At 37.3% G+C, this 22914-nt stretch overlaps 1 protein-coding gene across 2 annotated transcripts in view; it reads left to right on the plus strand.

Annotated features, from left to right (window-relative positions):
* Positions 1 to 20452, plus strand: part of ERCC8 (ERCC excision repair 8, CSA ubiquitin ligase complex subunit) — a gene marked incomplete at its 5' end in the record, with an annotated part of 32028 nt that extends 11576 nt beyond the window's left edge. The window contains 8 exons of one of the 2 annotated variants that reach the window (XM_082301521.1): positions 742 to 823; positions 1442 to 1510; positions 5295 to 5361; positions 6588 to 6691; positions 7731 to 7855; positions 12268 to 12465; positions 18405 to 18494; positions 20158 to 20452. In XM_082301521.1, coding sequence (XP_082157647.1) covers positions 742 to 823; positions 1442 to 1510; positions 5295 to 5361; positions 6588 to 6691; positions 7731 to 7855; positions 12268 to 12465; positions 18405 to 18494; positions 20158 to 20226 — 804 coding nt within the window. In that variant the 3' untranslated portion in view covers positions 20227 to 20452. The remainder of the gene's footprint in view (positions 1 to 741; positions 824 to 1441; positions 1511 to 5294; positions 5362 to 6587; positions 6692 to 7730; positions 7856 to 12267; positions 12466 to 18404; positions 18495 to 20157) is intronic. The other variant, XM_082301520.1, reaches the window with a different exon arrangement.
* Between the last annotated feature and the right edge of the window lie 2462 nt (positions 20453 to 22914).

Genomic DNA, 22914 nt, shown 5'->3' on the forward strand with positions numbered 1-22914 from the left:
AGCTATGCTTGCAGTTGCTAAACCTTCTCATAAACAATTAAGTATTATGTTTCCAGATAGTTCTGCAAGCATCCCTTGAAAGACATAGTGTACATGTAAAGGTTATTAAATGACCTGTTCTGCCACCAAATGGTGTTTTTGAAAGTACAGGTGACTCAGTTTTAAGAGATTTTTCATATACAGTATTTTAGAATGAGACAACAAAAGCAGTTTACCTGGAAGCAATTGTAGTTATCAAAGTAAATATTAAAGTTTATTAAAGTAAATATGTTCCATTAATTTTAAATACTCATAAGGCAGATAGTTTTATGTGGAAGTGTTTTAATTTTTTTTGGAATTGAAAATAGTGTGTGGTATTTGTGAATGACAAGGGGCTCTAAACTTAGTTTTAAGTGCCTTCTTCCGGTTGACTCTATTTCCGTACTACGACCTTTTTGTTTACTTACTAGCTTTATTAGTTTTTGATAACTGTAACAATTTCCATTCACACTTCTCATTAGCCAATTTTCTTGGTCTTTCTTTTGAGTTGTCTCTGAGCTCTGGTGTTGTCCTACTGTTGGAAACAGGCTTACTTTGGGATGTTTGTGTGATCTGGTTTCTAACCAGGAGAGTTATTATTACTATGTAAATAGTAATAATTGTATTAGTCTTACTTGTAGCTGTTACTTGAAAAGTAATGGTGAGCATTTACATTCTGCTAATATACTTGCATTGTCATTAATTTGATGTTTTTATTATCAGCCTGCAGATATATTTCACTTTGAGGGAACAGTCTATAGCCATCACATGTCTCCAGTTGCTACAAAGCATTGTTTAATAGCAGGTATGTATCAGTTTTAAAGATATAGATATAGATAGATAAGGTTTATAGTAATAAGTAATACTCACTTGGGTTTTTTTCCCCTGCTCTGTCTTATTTTTACATAAATCAAGTCTTCATAAGATGTAAGTTCACTGATAAAAGAAAGCATTATCCATTAGCTGGATGATGTCAGTGAGAGTATCGTATTTGTTCTTCTGAAATAATGCATCAATAATTCTCCTTACTGATAAAATTCCTAGCTATAATTAGATTCTTTCATTGCATAAGTTAGCATTTAAAGGTTATTAAATACAAATATAGTAAATTGTGTAAATAGATCTGTGTATTGCTTACATGTACGCAGTTTAACTATGTTTAGCAAAAAAATATTGGAGAAGGTATTTTTAAGTTTCCTAAGTATGGTCCTGTCTACCTGCAGTTTCTAAATTTTGTTTGTTACATGGTAAATTTGTTTGATCTAAAAATGCAAATCTATTAATAGAAGCACTGCTCTGACTGAATGAGCAGTTATGCAGCTAGCAATTTTCTTCTATTTTTTTGTCATTGCTAAGATTTTTTTGTTGTTGTTCTCTCAAATGCAGGGGAGTTCTTTAGCTGTCTTTGTTTCTCTTGTTACAGTTGGTACCAAAAGCCCCAAAGTACAGCTCTGTGACTTGAAGTCTGGATCCAGTTCTCACATTCTGCAGGGTACTTTTTAGTCTGAAACATAAATGTTAAACAATAACTACTTTGAGTAAAAACAAATCCAGTAAAGAAACACTGTATACAATGTATTCTTTGTCAATAACGTGACTAATTTATTTGTAGCCAGTTGTGAAAGTTACACAGTGGCAAAAGGTTCTTTTGGATGTTTTTCTAGTGCTAATGAATTGCAGAATACAAACATTAATCAATGAGCAGTTACTACAGATGTTTGGGCATTTTCGTGATCTAATCAATACTGATTACTATTTATTACATGGTTAAGTGTAGTCATTGGTTTGGGGGGTTATGGAGTGCCATTTAAAAAAAAAAGACTAAGTAAAACAACAGAAACTCCCTACCACCCCCCAGAACAGAAACCCCCTACCAAAACAAAAAGAAAACTTCACTTTTTTTAACAAAATATCCCATGGAGGTGTTTGAATGGATTTGTTTAGAAGTTTCTGATTTCCGTAGAACAAGTTTTCTATAAAAGGATGTTATCAAATCCTTTGCATTTTCCTAATTTATTTAAATATAGGTTTTATTGTTCCATAATACATTACTTTTGGCACTTAATGAGAATTTGCCTTTGGTGTCTCTTTTCTAATGTGTACTTTTTGGTGTGTTGGTATATGCTCAAGAGAAGACAATTATGAGGCAAATCTTGATGCTTCAAACCAGCTGAGTAAGAGGCAGATCTGATCTAGAAATTGTAGAGAAACATTAGGTCAGACACAGCAATGTGCAAATGCAGCTTTATTTCTTCACTGGCCAGCTAAGTGTAAGAGGAGCCTTGGTGATTTTTATTTTTATGATGCAGAGCTTATGCCATTAAACTCTTATGAACTGAATAAGCTACAACAGGCATCTCATATTCTGTTTCTAGAACCAAGAGCTCCAGAGAGGGCAATGACAAAAACAGTTCTTTAAAGATCCTGTTTTGTTTCATCAGGGCTTCTTAATTTTAGCACAAGAGTTAATGCTTTCCAGGCACAAGCTCTGTTGTGTCTTTGTACACAGCCTGTAGTAGCCTGTTACCTCAAGTACAGTATTGGAGAAATAAGTGGAAGGAGAATATGTTATTGATTTAGCATAATCTAGTAATTCTTTGCGGAACTGAAGCCATCAGTAGTGTCTTGACCATATGTAGTGGTTTGGTCCAAAATACTCATTACTGTTTACCTTCTGTGAGATAAGAATTAGGAGAAATGCAAAGCAGCCACCAAACTTGAAAGAATATAAAGAAGTTTATTAACAGACCTAAAAGAAGAAAAAAAAATTATACCATACCTTCAGAACTCCCCCCCTCCCCCCACCTTCCTCCCTTCTCCCACTGGCAATGTAAAAAGACAACCCTTAAGATGTTCAGTCTGTTTACCACTTCCATAATAACCTTGTTCAGTCCATTTAGAAAGAGAAGTCTCTTCTTGCTTGTGCTATGAAAACATTATCACAACGAGACAGCCACCCACTTCCAAATATTGTTCAGTCCATTTAGGAAGAGGAGTCTCTCTGTTCATATGTGAGTCCCTTCCCCCGACTTGCAGCTTTTCCTTCCTGCAACTGCTTTTGAGGGTCCACTCTTGAAGTTTTTTGGGGTACAATTTTAAGGTTGAGCCGTTCAGAAACAAAAGTTCTCTTCACCCATCTCTGGGAGCATTTCATCTCTAGGAACAGAGGCCCTTCTCCTTCCCTGGGAGCAAAGGGTCTTCCTCATCTTCATCTTTAGGACTACCTCTGGGAGCATCTCTAGGAACTGAGGTCTTCTCCTTTCCCATTTGGAGCAAAAGTCCTCATCTGGTCCATCTCTCCCTGTTCAAACTTCTCATCAAATTACAGCTGCGTCAGCATCTGCCTATGTCAGCGCAAGTGCTTTTGCTCACAAGTTGAACACTCCACCCCCCATATCTTCATGAAATTACAGCAGGATACTCTGATATATCATAGCTTTACAACAGAATTTCAGCTTTCAGCATCTCCTCTTTCTCTTCCTTCAGGTTTTCAGCTCTTCACAGCAATAAAAGGGTTAATCTCACCTCGGCCTTGCAGCTGGAATGGGGCTTATCACAGTGGAGAGGGGGGAGAGCCAAGCCACTCCGGCTGCCCACAGCAGGGCTGTGGGGGGGGGTTCCATGGCTGGAACAGGTCCATCAGCTTCAGGATGGCCGTGGCCTGGCCTGGCCTGGCCCGAGCAGGGCCTGGCCGGGCCCACTGGCCCCCACACGGGGCCCGCAGCCACCTGTCCCAGCACTGGAAACGAGAGAGAGCTTGGAGGGGGAGTTTGTCTATTCTTAAATGTGGATCACAGAGGTGTTCACAACTTTAAGTGGCTTAAAGAATTGTCCATATTCAAACTGGCCAGCTGATAGGTTCTGTCAGGTCATGGGGGGAAGCTGCAAGAAGAACATCACTTCTGAGACTCAGCTTGCTAACCTATGACACCATACATATGAATATTTTCACTCAAGCTAACTCTAGCAGCCGAAGTGGAGGTAAATGCATGGCTGTAGTTTAATTAATGGATCCCAGTAAATCTGTCTGCCCTGAGCCTTCCAAGTGTATCCTGTAATACCTGTATCTTGGAGATTTTTCCTATTATACTGGTCATCAGAGTCCTTTGATTAATTCGGGTAACGGGAAAGCACCTGTTAGAAGATGCATGAGGAACAAGGTGGTTCACACCGCCTCTAAACTGCATTAGCAAAAATGTATTTGTATGATTTAGTGTGTTTTCCAACAATGTGCTTCTCTTATTACATGAAACATGATTGAAGTCTTTCCATTTAGGACGTCTTACCCTTCCCATTGTCTGTATTTATTTAACATTACTTTCCAAGTTTTAAAGTGTGTGTGTGTGCGTGTGTGTGTATTAAAAAGGAAAAAAAAAAGAAAGTATATATATGTTGGAAAGGACCTTTCAGATCACTGAGTCCAACTGTTAACCCAGTACTGGCAAGTCCACCGCTGAATTATGTCCCTAAGTGCCACATCTACACATCTTTTGCATATCTCCATGGGTAATGGCTTGACCACTGCCCTGGACAGCCTTCCTGCCAGAATTTTATTTGGAAAATACAGGATCCTAACAGCCAATCAAAACGTCCATTGGTGCAACTTGAGGCTGCTTCCTTCCTGTTGTATGTTACTTGGGAGACTGGCCCCTCCCCCCCGGCTACAGCTTCTTTTCAGGTGGTTTCAGAGAGCAATAAGGTTCCCCCAAGCATCCTTTTCTCCAGGCTAAACACCCCCAGATCCCTCAGCTGCTCCTCACAGGTCTTGTGCTCCAGACCCTTCATTAACTTCATTGATATATTAATAGTTAAGGGAAAAAAATACCAAAAATTCAGGACAATACTCTCAAGATAAAATGAGTAAAGTTTTAATTGTAAGTATGTAAGGTAAATACAGTTTATATTGAACATTATTAAAGGATTTGAAGAAAAATAAATGGCAAATTCCTTCTGTGTATGAGAACACCAGTATTGCACAAAAAGCTGTGACAGTGCTGTAATGTGTTTTGCATAGGTAAAACCATCTTTATTATCAAAAATTATATACATGTAATACTGTGTGTATCACTTTCTGCTTACTGCGATCCCACTCAAGCAAGAAGAAAGAGAAATAACTTCTATCCCAAAATAATACAGCTTCACAAAATTCAAATTGGTGTTACAATTCAAATTATTACTCTGGCTTGGTGAATCCTATACAACTGAATACTTGCTTTTACTTTCAGTTATTTACATAAAATGGTGTGTATAATAAGCTTTTTCATGTAATTTTTTAGGTCACAGGCAGGAAGTGCTGGCAGTTTCTTGGTCCCCACGTCATGAATATATTTTGGCAACAGGAAGGTAGGGATGCTGGTGAACTGCTACATGCACTGAAATATTTGTCGGTAAAAATTCTATGTATTTTTTATGCAGGCCTTTTACAATTCAACTGCACTTCTAGAGTTAATCTTCTTCATTGGCTTTTACCTATTCACAGTTTTATAGCTTCTCCCTAGAAAAACAAAACCTGAAGAGCTGGTCAAGTCATGCTTTTTTATGGCAAGTTTGTACTGAGTTTTGAAACACTAACTGTAGCTACAGGTGTACAAAAATGGTAGAATATTAAGGAGATACTCGCTTCTTACTGTTTATGAGTGTGTGCATCGCTAATCTGTTTTATAATAAAGTAAAACATGTCTGGCTCAGATTACCATTCTGGTAATCACACTTCTGTCAAAGAGAATAGCTTGGGTAGCTTAGCTGATGTGTAGTAGCTTTCCAAGCTGCAGTAATTCAGTGAATATGGATGTACATTGATATTCCTGGGCCTTTTTTGTTTTTTGTCCAGACATTTTTAATGTAAAAAATCCTCTTGGCTTTTTTCTAACTTTTTGTGTATGTTAGCTTTTGATTAGAGGGTGACATTTCGTGCTATTTTTAGATGCCATGGTTTTTTTCTTTTGAATTGCAGAGAGGAATGGCTGTTTTATAAGTTTAGAGTGAAACCTGATACCAGATTTGCAAACTTTCGGGTTTTGAAGTCAGGCTTCTGAAAGGCTCATCAAAGTTGGAAAATGTTTTAACAGTGTGTTGTTTAGGGGTTTGTTTGTTTGTGGGTTTGTTGTTGTTGTTTGTTTTGTTGTAGCAGATGAAAAATTGTTTGCTTGTAGAAAACTTCTATACCAGTCATACAATAGATCTGTGATAGCAAAAGCCCAAGTTCTCAGATCACCATTACAGACAATGCTGGAGCCTGTAGCTACAGTTTAATCAACGGAAGAATTAGCAAGTTTATTCCCAGTCTGTGTATGTTGTAATCACAGAGACAAGTGTATTGTATTACAAATGAAGGTTCACTCTTAGGTCCTGACAGTGTACCAGTTATAGTTATTAATACCAGTAAATGAAAGTCTGAAGTCAGTCTGAAAGTGTTTTTAATGGAATTCTGTTCACTTGAGTGTGCCCACATGGTGAATGTTTCAGAACAGTTGCTGGACCAAGGGGAGTGTCAGGTGGGTTGGCCAAAGACAGTTCCTGAACCATGGTGCACTCAATTCCCCTGATTTATGCAAATCTGTTTTTCTTAGTGCTGATGGTACAGTAAAATTATGGGATGTGAGGAGAGCTTCTGGATGTCTGAGTACACTTGATCAGCACAATGGAGAAAAGTCCAAAGCGTCTTCTGAGGCAGGTAATACAGAATATAACTGGTGGTAATTCATATGTAACTAGAATCATTCTTACATTGCATGAATGTTTTGAATTCTAAGACCAGCAAGGAGTGTAGTGATAATCCAGTTGTTACTTAGTACATAACAGAGGCCATTCAGCTTTGTTCAGTTACTTCTGTTATAGAGTCAGCGTTTGTTGTTTGAGATCTTGTTTAGAGGGATTGCCTTAACAACAGCAGTGTATCTGTTCTAAATGGCTTTCCTATAAAAAGGAAAATTTTGTTACCTTTTTTTGAGTAGAAGAATTCATTTATGCTGTGTATTAGCCTCTGTATAACCATGAATTTGATGGAAATTCAAGAAATTACTGAGAGGAAAAAGGTGTAAAGAAAGCTAATACTTAGTCAAAAAAGGAGAAATACTGTTTAATGAAAAACAAAATTTGGTGTAACTCCAAAGACAATTAGTGGCATTTTATATCTTCCTTTGTATAACATGGTGACTTGTTCAATCACAACATCTTTCTTATCAATTTTATTTTTGTCTGACAGGTTCGAGATGAATTTTTGGTAATCTAATATCAGTAATATAGACTAGGGCATTTTATTTATTGAAATATATATGAACAAAACCAATAGCAGGTAATAATTCTTTCCTAATAAAATTTTTAGAAAGCAGGTCACACTTTTACCTAAAAGATATGTCTAAATTGGGTACTGCAGTATAATGCAGAGAGGTCTTATCCTGACTGCTTCAGAGCTGACCAAAAGCTACAGCCTGTTGTTGAGGACATTGTCCAAGTGCCTCTTGAACACTGACAGGCTGGGGGCATCAACAACTGCGTGATAGATTGAACAGAACTGGCCCTTGAATTGCACCCTGAGGAACACTGCTGGTGCCTGTTAGCTGGCCAGATGCTTTTATAAACAAAAAGTTAAATTATTAATTAACTGAATGTAACCATTTAAACAGCACTTGAAGGGCTCTGCACTGAAGTAAAAATGTACACAAAATAGTAATTCTTCTCTAGAAACCTGAGCCAGCTCTCTTTCCTGGCAGCAAACACTGCTCACAATGGGAGAGTTAATGGTTTATGCTATACAAATGATGGACTTCACCTGTTAACCATTGGTACAGATGAGCGGATGCGGCTCTGGAACAGCTCCACTGGAGAAAACACCTTAGTAAGTTTTCAAGGAACTTCAGTTACATCTTTACTTTCATTTAATTTTAAGAGATGTATAATTTCTGCTGTTGTCAGTAGAACTTTGAATTCATTTTCTTAAAGGATGTAACTGCTTAATTACATCACTAGAAGATTTGGTGAAAATTTTTTTTCTTCCAGATTTCTTTTCTTCTACTTATTATAAAGAGTATAAAGATGCCTGGATCTACTTAAAGATTGAATATGGTAACTCTAAGTTCATGAATTTGAGAGTATAGCTATAAACACTTCATACAGTAATAAGAACTTTAATAAGCAGTAACTGTTGGTAGAAAGTTTTGGGTTTTTTTAAACTATTATTTGCCAGGGTACTATTTGTGGAGCCATTGGCCATACCTGACAGTTTCACTGACTGCCTGGCTTTCTTGCAACTCTTTCTGTTTTTGTAGAATCTCTTCTGTGGAGTACATGGCAGTGTTAAAAAATATCTTTTTATCCATCCCTCCAGATTTGTGTCTTAATCACACAGCAGCAGGAATGAGGGGTGGGAAATGTGTTAAACCTCTGCTGCTACTCCAGTCCTTTCAATGACTTGTGGATTTTTTTGTGCTGAAGGTTCTTATTTTAGTTTTCTGTTCAGTAAAGAAAACTGTTTTCTTTGTTCATTTTGAAAGAACAACATACTAGGTAAGTCAGTGTTCATGGAATTTTAGTCAACTGTAATTCTTTTCTGTCATTGCTATCAGGAAAGGAAGAATTTTTACCTCAGAAATCTTTTTAATTCTGCTGCTTAGTTTCAGAATAGAGCAAAAAGAATTCCTTATAGATATTTAAATAAAAAGACTTTTTTCCATGCTACCCATATTTGCCGGCTTGTTCTCAGCACCTCATACAGACACATCTTTCTGTCTTCAAATCACCATCAAAGTAGATAATACAGTTTGTTCACTCTCCTATTACCAGCTGGATCACTGGTTTTTTGGTTTTTCTGTGCCTGTTAGTTCATTTACTTGTTTCATAGGCTATTTTACAGTTTTCTAATCTGGTATGGAATAACTTGACCCTGCTTTGCTTTTTCAAGTCCAGAGTTACATTGTCCATAGTACTGTATTTTCACACACTGCCTAGAGGTATTGCTTAAAATAATTTTAAGGCATCAGGAAACAAATAAATGCCTGTACAAGTAATACAAGTTCACATAGTCCTTTTATTTCCCTGACTAGCCTGTCCTTTTGACCGAAATAATTTTTTTCTGTCTTTCAAAAGGTATAGAAATTAAGCCATACATACGATTTTCTTTTAACAATGCCGCTCTTATGTACAATGCTTGAAAAACTCTCTGTGTTAATCTTCATTCTCCGTACCTAAAACTGAAGGCCTAGAATTAAGACAAAAAAAAAAATCCCAGTTGTGAAATCTTTTGACTATGAGCTAAGAAATTTGTGAAGTTCATCAGGTAAATATTCTAACACAACATCTTGGTCAGGTTCTTCTTAATCCATTTTACATCACTTGCCTGAGTCCAAGTTCGAGGCAAATATAGCATCAGCCACCATGAACCACACAAGAAATTTGGGGCCTAATGGGTTGTTTCAATTAGTAAGAGAACTGAATGTTGAAGTAGTAGACATGTTGTATACATCCTTCATCACAAAAAGGAGTAGGACATCCTGATTCTAAAAAACCAGATTTTTGTCTTTGCTCAAAGACAAAGCCAGTTTTTAAGATTTTTCTTCAGTTCTTGTTTTCGCAGCACCCTTTCCTTTCTGTTGTTCCTTTACTAACCAGGAATATTAACACAGAATCTATCAATTTAATAAACTTTTCTCAACTTTCTCTCCTCTCTTTCTTTTTACATGCCTTTGTTATGAACAGTGTTGTTGCTTGGGAGTTGTTGGTGTTACAGCTCATATTGTTGTGTAAAGGAGCTTAATTGCTCTTTATCAGCAAAGTAAAATGCCTTTAAAATGCTAGCATTAGCAAAACATAACACAGTCACTATTTACAAACACTGTCTTCACAAAATGAGCAGTATTATCTACAGACTATGTAAGCACCAGATCTCATGCAAATATCTTCTCAATATGTAAAAAATATCATCCTCAAATACCTCATTGAAGTGCCTGTATACCAGTGCATGTAGCATGGTAAACAAATGGGAAAATTCGGACACCTGTGTGCAGTCACAAGGCTTTGATCTCACTATAGTTACAGAGACATGGTGGGACAGCTCACATTACTGGATCCGTGTCATGAATGGCCAGGAAAGTGAGGTGAGAGAATTGCCCTTTATGTAGGAGAACACCCAAAACATATGAAGGTCTGTCTCGAAGAGGATGATGTGTGAGTTCAGAGTTTATGGGTTAGACTTAAAGGGCAGACTAACAAGGATGACACTGCTGTGAGTGTTTGCTACAGGCTGCCTGATCAGAAGAAAATGGATGAGTTCTTACACTGACAGCTTGAAGCAGCATCAAAGTCACAGGTGTTGGTTCACCTGTGGGGACTGGAGCATCTCACTTAAGGGGAAAGGCTGAGAGAGACATGGGCCTACTCCTGTTGGATCTCATCAATGTCTGTGAGTGTCAGAAGGGAGAGTATCAAGAAGATGGAGCCAGGCTCTTCTCATTGGTGCTATCCAATAGGATGAGAGGCATCGAGTAGAAATTGATGCACAGGGAGTTCCACCTGAACATGAGGAAGAACTTCTTTGCTGTATGGATGACTGTGCAGTGGAACAGATTGAGCAGAGAGGCTGTGTAATATTTATTTCTCAGAAATATTCAAAATCCATCTAGACTCATTCTTGAGTAGTGTGTCCAGGGCACCCTGCTTGAGCAGGGAGGTTGGACTAGACTGACCTCCAGGGATCCCTTTCAGCATTGCCTATTCTGTGAGTCTGTAAGCCTACTTTTATGATAATTAAACTCTCTTTGTATGCATTTATATGATGGTTGAGAGAGATTTTCTCTGTTCTATTATATTTTTCTTACATAGCTACATTTTGCTATGAAATAGCATACTTTAAAAAGGAGCAACAAGTCACCTTCTTTCTTGCCTGGCTCATGGTTGGCTGATGCTATATTTGCCTCAAGCAATTGATGCAGTATGGATTGAGAACCTAACCATGGTATTGTGTTGGAATATTTACCTGATGGACTTCACAGATTTCTTAGCTTATAGTCAAAAGCTTTCACAGTTGGGATTTTTTTTTTTTCTTAACTCTAGGCCTTCAGGTTTAGGTAGGGAGATTGAAGATTAACACTGAGTGCTTTGCTAACATTGTACACAGCAGTGAATTCTGGTTGTCAACAAAAGTTAAGAGCTTAGGTTATAAGACAATACTGTTTAAAACATTTTTGGTTTTTATATATAATGCTATATAGTATTAATGACTTTAAATTTATAATACTGCTGTTAGAAAAACCACTTCTTTTAAGTCACAAGATAATACGTGAATTTGAGGTGTTCATAGTGGATTTCTCCCTCTTCATGAAAAAAAATAGTCAAACTTGTAATGCTTTGTTTTAATTAAATTTGTTTAGAGGAAGGCTATACTGGATTCCATGAATATGTCTCTATCTCCTTATAAATCCACTTTTGATGTGTGATAGGACCTAAATAGACTGATATAACCAACTGGAATATTTCTGAATATGTTTGGAAACTTCACTTTCAGTCTTCTCTGAGATTTTTATGTGCATAGGACTTGTCAAGAGCTTGAAACTCTATGAAACTGTAGCTTGAGACATTAGTACAGATGTTAATAAGGTGCTCTTACACTACTTTAATTTGCAAGGCTTCCCTTACAGCTCACAAGTAAGGTCTTAGAAATTTTTCATAACAAAGCTACCCTGAGAGAAAAAGGACAAATAGTGTTTTATTTAACTTGTAAATAATTTCCTTTTCTCATACCTTTGGTTATTAATATTGTTGCTGTTACTGTTTGGTTTTTTATTGCTACTTCCGGTGAATTGTTTTTATCTCAACCCATGATCTCTGCCATTTCTGCTTTCAATCTGAGGCAGGGGAGCAAGTGGAATTTCCAAACTGGAAAATACTATTCCTAAACCACAGCAGTGGTAATTCCTCAACCATGTGTAATTTCAGTGAGCATTTAGGTGCTTGATGCAGATCCAGCATGCAACAGCCTGTGCAAATCCTATTTCTTAGTGTGGAATTGCTAATTTTTAGGCATTTCTTTCTTTTCCTCTCTTAAAATTGATATTAACAAGAGTGAGCTTTAATGGACATAAAAATAATTCTCTTGATAGACATCTGTAGTTTGAAATATCAAGAGATAATATTAATATAACCCACAATTAATTTTATTGAGTATTAAACATGAAGTAAAATTAACCTTTTCATATAATTTCCTGTGGGTTTACTTAATAGCTGACTATGTACTCTATGTGATCATTCATTTTGCAGGTGAACTATGGGAAAGTCTGTAATGAAAGTAGGAAAGGACTCAAATTTGCCATCTCTTGTGGTTGTAATCCAGAGTTTGCCTTTGTTCCATATGGAAGTACCATTGCTGTTTATGCAGTTTTCACAGGAGAACTGATAACTATGCTTAGAGGACATTATAGTACTGTCAACTGCTGTGTATTTCAACCTCATTTTCAGGTAAGTAAAATACAAGCAGTATTCCAGACAACAGGAATATTTATGCATATTGGCATACCATTTGCACTTTAAAAGCATTCATTTTTCAGGGGTATGCTTTAATCAGAGATCATAAGAGGGAGTTCTGTGGCTTACATGTCATGCCAAAAAAGTTTAGTCAAGTTTTTGGGATGACCTTTTCTGGATTAGGTTCCTTCCACTGTTTTTTCTGTCTCACATACGTAGCTTCTCAATATACCTTTAGTAATTTTTGGGCTCGTGTGGTCATTAATAAATCATATGCATGAAGGCTTTTGCCTGTTTTCTGTAAGGCTGAAGAGGAGTCATCTATCTTTCTCAGAGATACCTGAGACTAACCACAGTAAGAAAGAGTGTGAAGTGCATTAGTACTGCTGTGAGTACTGAGAAGGCTCTCAAGTACTTTGCTTAAGGTGATCTTGCCCAAATGCCTGTAGTTAAACTTAGGATAAAGTGTTGACAACGCTGAGAGATTCTTAAATTAATCTGAGGAGATTTCAGTTGAGAAATACCACAACATTACAGAGACTTGTGGTGCTGACAGCTTTTTTTTTTCTTCTCTGCCTTTTTTTCTTTTCCTCTTCCCCTCTGATATATTTTTCTCTTGTAATAAAAGAGTTAAGGATAACAAAGGTTAATTTGTTGTGAGATACTTTAGAACAGATTGTTCATATGGCATGTATTGTGCCAAGAGCAGAAAGGATGATAGTATGGATTACATAGTGGCCCTCACGTGTTAAGGATTGTACCTCATGTTCAGCTCCTCCTTCCTTGTGTGTTGTTTCTGAGTATCCAGCAGAAATATCTGAGGCAGAAGGGGCACATAATACATTTTCATGTGTCATAGAAGTGACTCTGGTAGCTTCTGCTTTGAGTCCAGTAACTTTGACTGAATGTTGCTGTATCACTGAGACAGACTTCACTGAAAATTACGGGCATGTTACGGACACGCAATAGACCCTAAGCTAGGCCTTGCTAGACCTGGAAGGCAGTTCTGATATGAATAGTCAGTGAGAAACTACATCAACTGAAAGGTGGAATATTCACATTGTAGCTAAAGCACATCTTTTCCAGAATGTTCTTGAAAAGCTCTTTGTGTTTTCAAGAAGAGTTTCCCAACAAAACTTCTAGTGTGTTTATATATAAAGTTACCTTTGGTGTTCGTTTTGATAAACTGAAGAGGTGAGGCTAATTAGGTCTCCGTGTAAAACATGTTTTACTTGTTTTACATGTGGTGTCTCTACCTTGGCATCTAAGATCCCTGGTAAAGGATCACTTGTATATGCGTATGGACGAAAGAACTACATCAGTCACTATATCTAGAGGTTTGTGGTGTCGACAACTTCATTTGTTTATCTGATGTGATTCCCAATTCTCTTTAAGAAGCACCCTTTTTCAGAGTTCAGTTCTATACTGTAGAACTGTGACTGGATTTTCTTTTTCTGTAAATGCTTTGCTTTCAGTTGTATTAAATAGTTGGTCTGATGGAACAACATTGCTGTAATCAGGGTGTCAACACCAAAGGTAGTAGTACTGTTATTTTGACTGTGTTCACACATGCACTTCAAGGTATCTTATCCTATCTTGAGGAAATTAAGTGCATTCATCAGTCTTTATGTAATTCCATGTTGGGGTTTGAGGAGCTCTCCTGGTTGGTTTTTTTTTTTCTGTTAAAGGAATTTCCCCCATACATGTTGCTAGGGGAACAAAATGGCTGGGTACTTAAGAAAAACAAAAGAGCTGGCTATGTTTTTTGTTTCACCTGGGTATGTGGGCAATTGGTCTCCAGCATTCAGACGGAGAGGGAGGCTGCTTTCTTCAGCTGCTTTTTCCTTCTGCTGGAGAAGCCCTGGGATCCCTCCTTCCCTGCCCTGCTGGGAGCCGGCCGTGCCCGCCCTGCCTCGCTGTTGCTTCGAGCTTTCGCTACATTGTAGCCGTGCTCATCCTGCCTGCCCAGACCTCCGGGGAGTTCCCCGTTTGGATACATCTCATCTGCCACCCAGGATTTGTGCTCATCCCTGCCGTTCCAGCCTGCTGTTCCCGAGGGTCCGGCCGGACACCGGGATCGGCTGCCCAGGGGTTTGTGGAGCCTTTGTCCCATCCCTTCCCGGGATCCCAGGCCGCCAGTGCCGCGTGCTCCCCGAGCTCGCTCCGGAGCGCCCCCTGCAGCCGCGGGGGAACCATTGCACCTGCCCTGCTCACCGGGAGCCGCCAGCGCCCCTGCCGGCTGCGAGCGGAACTGCACCCGAGGGGAAAGGGCCCGACAGCCGAGAAGGCTGGCACTGGGTTTGTGATTGTTTGCTGGTACTGCCAGAGTTATTGCTGTTTGTTTGACTGGTTATACACATATAGATATATAATAGTAAAGAACTGTTACTCCTATTTTCCACATCTTTGCCTAAAAGCCCCTTGATTTCAAAATTATAATAACTTGGAGGGAAGGGGGGTTGCATCTGCCATTCCAAGGGAGGCTCCTGCCTTCCTTAGCAGACACCTGTCTTTCAAACCAAGACATTCCAATAGAAATTACAGTTTTGCCAGTAAAATTCCATTCCTGAGAATGTAATGTTTGTAAAATTTATAGTCACCTGTTTTATTTTACTCTTTCAAGTATTGTTAAATCAACATGCTGCAAAGTTATTCACAGCTGTACATTGTATTTTGTTACTAGTTTTAAGTAAAATCAATTTTGCTTAACAAAACCTGCTCTACTGCAAACTGCGTTGAGTGGTATTTATATACCTTTATTTTAACTCTACAGTAACTGAATCATTTAATAATCTTTTCCATTGTCATGTTTAAGATTAAGGAAATGTCAGTTCATTCACGTCTATATCATTCTGCTTTTTTTTTTTCCTTTCTTTCTGAATAGCATATATGCTCAGTTTCAGCTTTGGAGTTTTTAAATACTTACCAAAATGTAATTAACTTAAGCAAGCTGGAAGTTTTCTTTGATGATTCTTCTAAGTCTCTCTGGTGTAAGCTATGTATCCACTGGTGAAATGTGTAGCAGATGGCTTTGTACTATTTTTGTTACTTGTTAGTATTTAATTGGACTGTTGTACACTGTTCATAGGAAACAAGGTCTACATCTTTTCTGCGGTTCTGACCATTTCCATCTAGTATTCTCTGTCATTGTTAAGAGTGTTATTCATATTAACAGTCTTGTCAAGTTTTTGTGCTGTCTTTAATCCTGGTGACTGATTTGTGTCCTACCCATCCTCAAATCTGGTCCTTAGGTTTTTCTTACTGTTTTTTACTGTACTCAGAATTTATTACTGGTATTGGTGTCTGACAGTGTCTCATGTTCTTTCTGATCATTAACTGTATTTTGATATCTTTGTTTCACCTCATAACTGGAATAGGCTCTAAAAAGAAGCTTAAACTTTGCACCAGTTATGTATTTGAGGTAAGAAGCTTGGAACCATATAATCAAATGTTAGCACTGAAAACCAAGCACCTAGCTATTTGCAATTTGATTATACTAGTCTTTATGTGTTCTCATCCAAATTAATTAGCATGTTTGTGTGTAATACCTTTTATGTTTGAGGTATGGTGTGGAGCTGTCTCCGCAGAATGGTGTGAGCTTTAGTTAATATGTGTATGTATGCCTTTTCTGATCCTAGGAACAGAGCCATAAAATACACTATATTATTGTTTGCTTAAACTGTTCCTATGTAAATATCTCTGTAAAGTTAATAAGATGTTAGTCTGCTTGAGTAATAAGAACTGCAGAATTTGGCCCTTTAATAAGAGGCATTAATTTAATAGGAGGTCAGTAATTTCAAGGGTGGTGTGGAAGAGAAAATCTTCATTGTGCAATATCTTAGATGATGTTTACAGTTGGATCTAATACAGTAGATACCAGTGTGCCATATTATCTGCTTAGAATGATTTAAGTAAACAAAGAAGACCTGTGTTTCCCTTTCAGAAAAAGAAATCGAGTAAAGCATCATGCATGAGTAACATGTCATAAAATAGTAGGTATGCAACAGGAGGCAATTTGGCTTTAAATTATAGTTGCTCATACTGTTCAAGAAATGCTAGTGACACCTGCAAAGGTATTTGGCAAATCCAGTAGTAGTAACTTATGTAAAGTTAACTGAAAGTTAAATCAGGTTTTATTTTCAATCTTTCTGTATATTCTACTGTAAACGTGGATAGAGCATGTTTGTAGTGCAATATATGTGTCTGTCGTATATTGTATAATTCTACGCAGAGGTCACTAGCTCTTCTTTTGACTGACTTAAGGTGTGAGTCACCAGTTTAGGTTGTAATAATTAATTGTAAGTATTGCTTAATGCAGTGAATATTAACTGAAGATCTTGCCATACCAGGATCAGAAAGTGAGACAACTGGTAAGAAGGATTAAATGGAAGTATGCTGATGTCACTTTGACATTGTTCATAAGGAGATTATTTTGGCATGGAAAGATCTTTCAAAGTTCTTAGTGATGTTCTGTATTCTATCAAAGAAGAAGGCCCAAGTAGAGTACTGCTGACAGAATAAAGTAGAATTCAACCTATACTTTGGTATATAGGTACATATGTTCTTTTAAGCAAGGTAAGGTTATCTCTCTTAAAATTGTAAACTCTAATCTTGAATGTGTTTTATGCATGAACAACTTCATGCATAGGACCAGTTTTTGAGAAGTATGGCAGCTCATTTGAATAAGATTACCCAAGTAAATGAGTGTTTATAGGAATTGAGCATTAAGTTTCTGCCCCAAATGTCAACATAATTCATGCAGTTCTAGAATTATATATAAATTATATAGGAGACTTACTGCAAAGACAGACCTGTGATAATGTATTGAGCTTACATTGAACCAACATAGTAATAATGTGTGCATATGCAGAGTTGCTAGTTAAGGTGTAAAAGCGAGCATACTTAAAACAAGGTTTTTATACTGTCAGCCTGAATACCACAAAAAGAACTTTGTGTATTTCATTAAGGCAGTTTAAATACATGACAATACTCAGGTGTTGTCAGACATCATATATAGTAGGCAGGAATATAATTCAAGATCGAAGGCAGATGAGAATATTTCATACCTGTTCATTTAAGTAGGACTTTGGAAAATGCAAGTGTTGTAGGTGCAAAATTCACTGCAAAGATGGTGTTAGTTTTTCTCATCAGCAAAATTTCCTCATCCTGAAGTGACATAGAAATCTGTATTTCCTTTAGTACAGAGCTAAGGAAACGAAGATATATTTGACTTGCAGGTATTTGGTGTAAGGACTGTTTGTTTCCGTGTGTTGCAGGGTGCCTTGTGCAATGGGATCTCAGTCCTCAGTCATTACCGTAATAACTAGAGTTCTTTATATTAAAAGTAATAAATTGGTCTTTCTGATCTATGCCTTCCCAACAGGATACAAGCCTCACACTGTACTCTCTTTTGTTCTTTTCCTTCCCTAGGCACAGTGAAACTACATTTACTTAATACTTCTTTGTTCCATACATATGCTCTTTTCTGACATGTATTACTAGACTCTTGATTCTTCTGGGTTTATTCCTGGTTTTTAATTAAAATAAAATATTTGCCTTTTTTTGGTTGGTTTTTTGAGGTTTTTTTTACTTCTCCATAAACAATCTCTTAAGGTTCTGAACTGTTAAAATAGGCATCTTTTCAGGAGACAAGAGAGAGGGAAGAAGAAAAATGTATTTAAGCAATAAAGATCATTTAAATGTGGGTTGTGCTGTTTTGGTTCTCAATCTGGGAAAAAATATAAAAACATACTTATTTCATTTTGGCATATTATTTAAAGTACTGCTTATCCAGATTATAGTATAAATTAGAAGTCGACTATTTGCCTTTATTTTTAAATGAGATTCTGTACCTTTTTTCCTGCCCAGTATGGTATCTATGTCACTATTCAGTACATTTGTGTGAAAGTAACTTTTGCTTTTTTTTTTTACAGGAACTTTATAGTGGTAGCAAAGACTGCAATATCCTTGCATGGATACCAGCTCCACGAGAGCCAGTTCCTGATGATATTTCTGAAAAGGTAGTGAATTTTTGAGTTCGAACTGTATTTTTTTATGGCTGTTATAATTGGGGAGGTTGTGTGGAAATTCAGTATGATGTGATTCACCATCAACATTTGTAACAATTCCTAATTAAGAGGAGAATCACCTATTATTTCTGTGCAGTCTTTTGATTGTTGTAGGGTCTTGAGAAGATGTTTTCTCTGATGGCCTAGTCAAATCTTTTGCAGTCTTCTAGCTTCCTACTTAGATAAGAGTAGTTCATGTCATTTGGCTATGGGTCTTTCAAATTCTGCTTCCTTAATTTCCAAAGTGCTTTCTGTAGTTTGTGCTGTTTTGGAATTGTAAAGGTGCTAGATTGTATTTCAAATTGTTTAAGAATATACTGTGTATTAAGCAGTTAGATTTGATGTGAAGATATAATAAAGGAATTTCTAAATAACATAATTTTGTGCCTGAGGCAAGATGTTCAGGGCGATTGCAGGGAGGATCATGTGTAAGACTGTTTTCCAATAGAGTACTTTCTCTCTCTTAGTATTAGAACTGGGCAAGAAATATTTCAGTGAACAGCCTGAGTGGGAAAAAGTTTATATTTTACAGAACTGAAACCATTCACAGAATCAGAGTCTGGCAAACTGTACTGATGTTGAAAAATGAGGGTGTATTAATGTTTTGGCCCGTATGAAAATTCCACTTTTTAAAATTCCTGCATAGTTCCATTTTAGATGGGGAAATTAGAAGAAGCATAAAAAAGTTGTGACATTTGCTTTTTGTAAGTTTTTGTACTTCAAAACTATCCTACACTTAAGCAGAGAAGAAAACTGTAGTTTCAGAGGTTTGATACCCTAAACCCAAAATGTTTGACCTGCAATTAACATTTTTGCTGTGAGAATTTTGATGTGAGTAAACTTATTGTGTATTTTTCTTAGTGTGAAAAACAAAAACCCACAGCAACAAGATTATTTACTTGGCTCTGATTAGAACTGCTCCTTTAAATTTGACACAGTGGCAGTATGTAATATGTGCCATTGTTTTGAAATTTGTTAAGCTACAGCTGCTGTTTGCAAATGCTGTAGATGAGCCCTGTCTTTGTAATAAAGCAGTTCTGCTGTCCACAGGCCACTAATTCCTACTCCCTCTCAGGTGTAAGAATAGCCATTTGAGTGCCTGTATGACCAGAATCTGAAGCCGAATAGAAGAAAAGAAAAAAATTTTACCCTAAGTCACTGAGATTCGGTCCACTGCATAGCTACACAAACCCTTTAGTTGGACCCTAGTGGGGCTGAGGTGAGAAATATTTCTTGGATGTGGATAGAGGCCAGGGCTGCTTCCTGAATCTGTAGTGCTCAGTTATGATGGGCCAAGGATATTATGACCTAAATTAAGACAATGGCACACAATAAACACAGTTATAATATTTGTTATATTTTGTACCAAACATTTGTAATATTTCCAGTCAGTCCTCCAGATAATTTATGCTGAAATTGGAATTAAATACAGTACTATTTCTTTTCATAATTTATCATGTCTCTAATCAGCAGGATGTCTAAAGAAGTAATCCAGTACTAATGAGAGACAGAATAGTTTGTCTACATGTAGTCATTTTAAAACTGCATTTAGTGTTACCCTTATTTGATTATAGTATTTTTAATTAGGCAAAACACTGAGAATTTTTATTTTCTCTAGTCTCTGCCTCAACAACATTTAAATCCAGCATATGAAGACGCATGGAGCAGCAGTGATGATGAAGGCTGAATTTAAATTATGAGCTGATATAAAGTTGACATTCAGGCACTGCATTCACAGACTTTATCTACAGAATTGGACACTGTTGGATTTATCACAACTGGATTTTAGGTACAGTTCTGTTAGAGCAAGGTGTTTCACAAATAAGTTTCCACTGTTCTCTGTTTCTTTGTCACTGTAAAGTTAAATCTACTTTTTCATACTTGCTGACTTTTGTATTTACACATTGGTATACTTTATTCAGTGTTGAACAGCTGATAAAGAGAAAATAAAAGCCCTTGGGACCAGTCAAAATTACGTGGTTTCTATTATCATTAGTACATGAGGAGAAAACCCGTTCATTTCCAAGACGTGATACAGAGGATTTTCCATGAAAGAGGACTAGCTCAGAAATACTTCTGACTTACTTCTATCAATGTCTTGGTGGAGCAGATTGTATCCATTTTCAAGTGCCTATGTGCTGTGGGAGTCAACAGATTCTTGTGCCTGTCCTTTTTGCATTTTCAATTTTGCATGTTTTTCCATAAATGCAGTATTCAGTTCAGAAAGAGATATAGCTGGGATCCTCTGTTCAAGTATTTATATGGTCACCCTATCATCTAATATCTGAATCTGCCGCAGAAAACTAAGAATAAAAACTAGTTTAGAGTTTTAGTTGCTCCTGTTATCAGGTTTTTAAGATCAGTCTTCTATGTATGAATCACACATCCTTAGCAAACATGAAGGATTCCTGGGCAGAAACAGGGTTCAGGTACAGTACAAGGCAGACAGTAGATCGCATTTCAAGTTAAAAATATTGAATGTAATCCTTCCAAACTGTTTTCATCTAAAACATTTTGTGGTCCTAATGCCTGCTCTGTTTTGAAAGGGAAGAGTTTTGTGGGGTTATTGTCTCATCTAAGTTATTAGTTTGTGCTTCAGACATAATGTAGTCTCTGTCGCTAAAGAATGTTTTCAGATTGCTTAAAGCATCACCAGCAAAGGTATCAGTGAAAATAAGGTCCAATATAAAAGCAACAGCACAAGCTTCACTGGAAAGGTCCACTCTTAAGGGCATACTGAGGAAAAGCAAATAAAAATCCAGAGTCAGTCAGTCCAATCCAAAATAAACCAAAAATTATGCCACGTAACTTATAACTGAAGTTAAATGATTTAGCAAAGGATTCATACAGGATTTGCTCTAACACAACAATAACTTACTTACAGACCTAACTTATAACTCTAACATACTTAGGAATCTAGGCAAGCAGCATTTCCTGTGCATGTGGTACAGAATATGCACACTTGCATGCACACAGACACAGAGATTCTCTAAAAGGTACCTGTGAAAAATTCCCCTCGAAGGCAATGAAATACCCATTTCAGATGCCTTTGTGAAGGGTGGAGCCTTGAGGAGTTGGGGGTATCACTGTTCAGGGATTCTCTGAGTACAGCAAACTTGGGAGTTCCCTGACTCTGAGAGGCCCCACTCAGAGGGGCATTGCTGGTTACAGCTGCTGCTCCATGAGAGCTCGAAGGGTGTCACTTCGAAGTGCTGTTTGTAGGACTGCAAGAGCTTTGGTCATAACGGTGTTCCATCCTGGCCACACTTCAGGATGGCAACTTCCTTTGAAAGTGTGAGAACAAAAAATATTATCCCACTTGGGTTCTTATTGAGGCAAAAAAAGTGTCCCAGGCTGTTCATTAAAAAACAGGAGCTTGTTAGACATCATAAATTCCTGGGAGCAGACAGTGTTTCTGCTGGTAAGAGAGGCTCAGTCTGGGTGCTGTTTGTCAAGGCCAAGGCCTAAGGAGCATTTCTCAGATCACATCAGGAGAGGGATGTGATGCACTATTGCCGAATAACTTTTTACGTGTCAGTTTTTGCCTAAGTTATGCCATGAATGAATGCTGTGTGGGATTCAGCTCAAGAAGAAGTGGGCTGTGAATTATTTGTCCAAATATCTTCTTACCCAGATGCCTTTGGGTTTAGTGTCTCAAACAGTTGAAAATAGAAATTAGTTGCCTTGGGGGTCTGTTGCACCTACTGGCCACTATTGTCTCCTTCATATTAGTGCTTCCAAATCCTCTTCTGATATCAGTTGGCAGTGGTATTATTCTCCCTCTTGCCTGTTGTCCTCTGCTGGAAGGAGAGGTGTTTCTGATGAGGGAAATGAGAAACACCTGTCTCTCATGTGGGCAAGAATCCAGACACATTCTGCAACCCAGCACCTGCAAGCCTTCCACACAATGGCAGTTGCTGGTGGCATTTAGTTAGCAAGGTTTAAAACCTCTTGGTACTAGCCAGCATCTCAAGCACCAGTTTCTGTGAAAATTCTGCTTTGAAGAATGGTATTTATGCTATTATTTCCTTCAGTACTTCTAGTTTTCAGCACTTGTGTTAAATTTTTTATTTAAGCTTTTTCTAGAAAAAAAAATTATTTTATATCATCTGCATTCTTATGGTGGCTGTACTTAATTACTAAGTAAAGTGTTGGTGTCTTCAAAATGAAAAATTTTAAAGAGCAGTGAAAGTATATTGTATATGATTTTTCGCTACCAAGAACTAGGTACTAAGCCAACAATATCAGTTGCAACTGCAATCTCTTGCTTGTGTGTAAGTTAAATGTTGTAATTAAATCTGAGGTTTCCCCTTTGTTTATGCCTTTCTGCTTATATGCTTATGGTATGTATTTTTATAGTATCAAAACTCTTTCA

This window comes from Coloeus monedula, assembly GCF_965178545.1.
Source record: "Coloeus monedula genome assembly, chromosome: Z".
Taxonomy (NCBI): domain Eukaryota; kingdom Metazoa; phylum Chordata; class Aves; order Passeriformes; family Corvidae; genus Coloeus; species Coloeus monedula.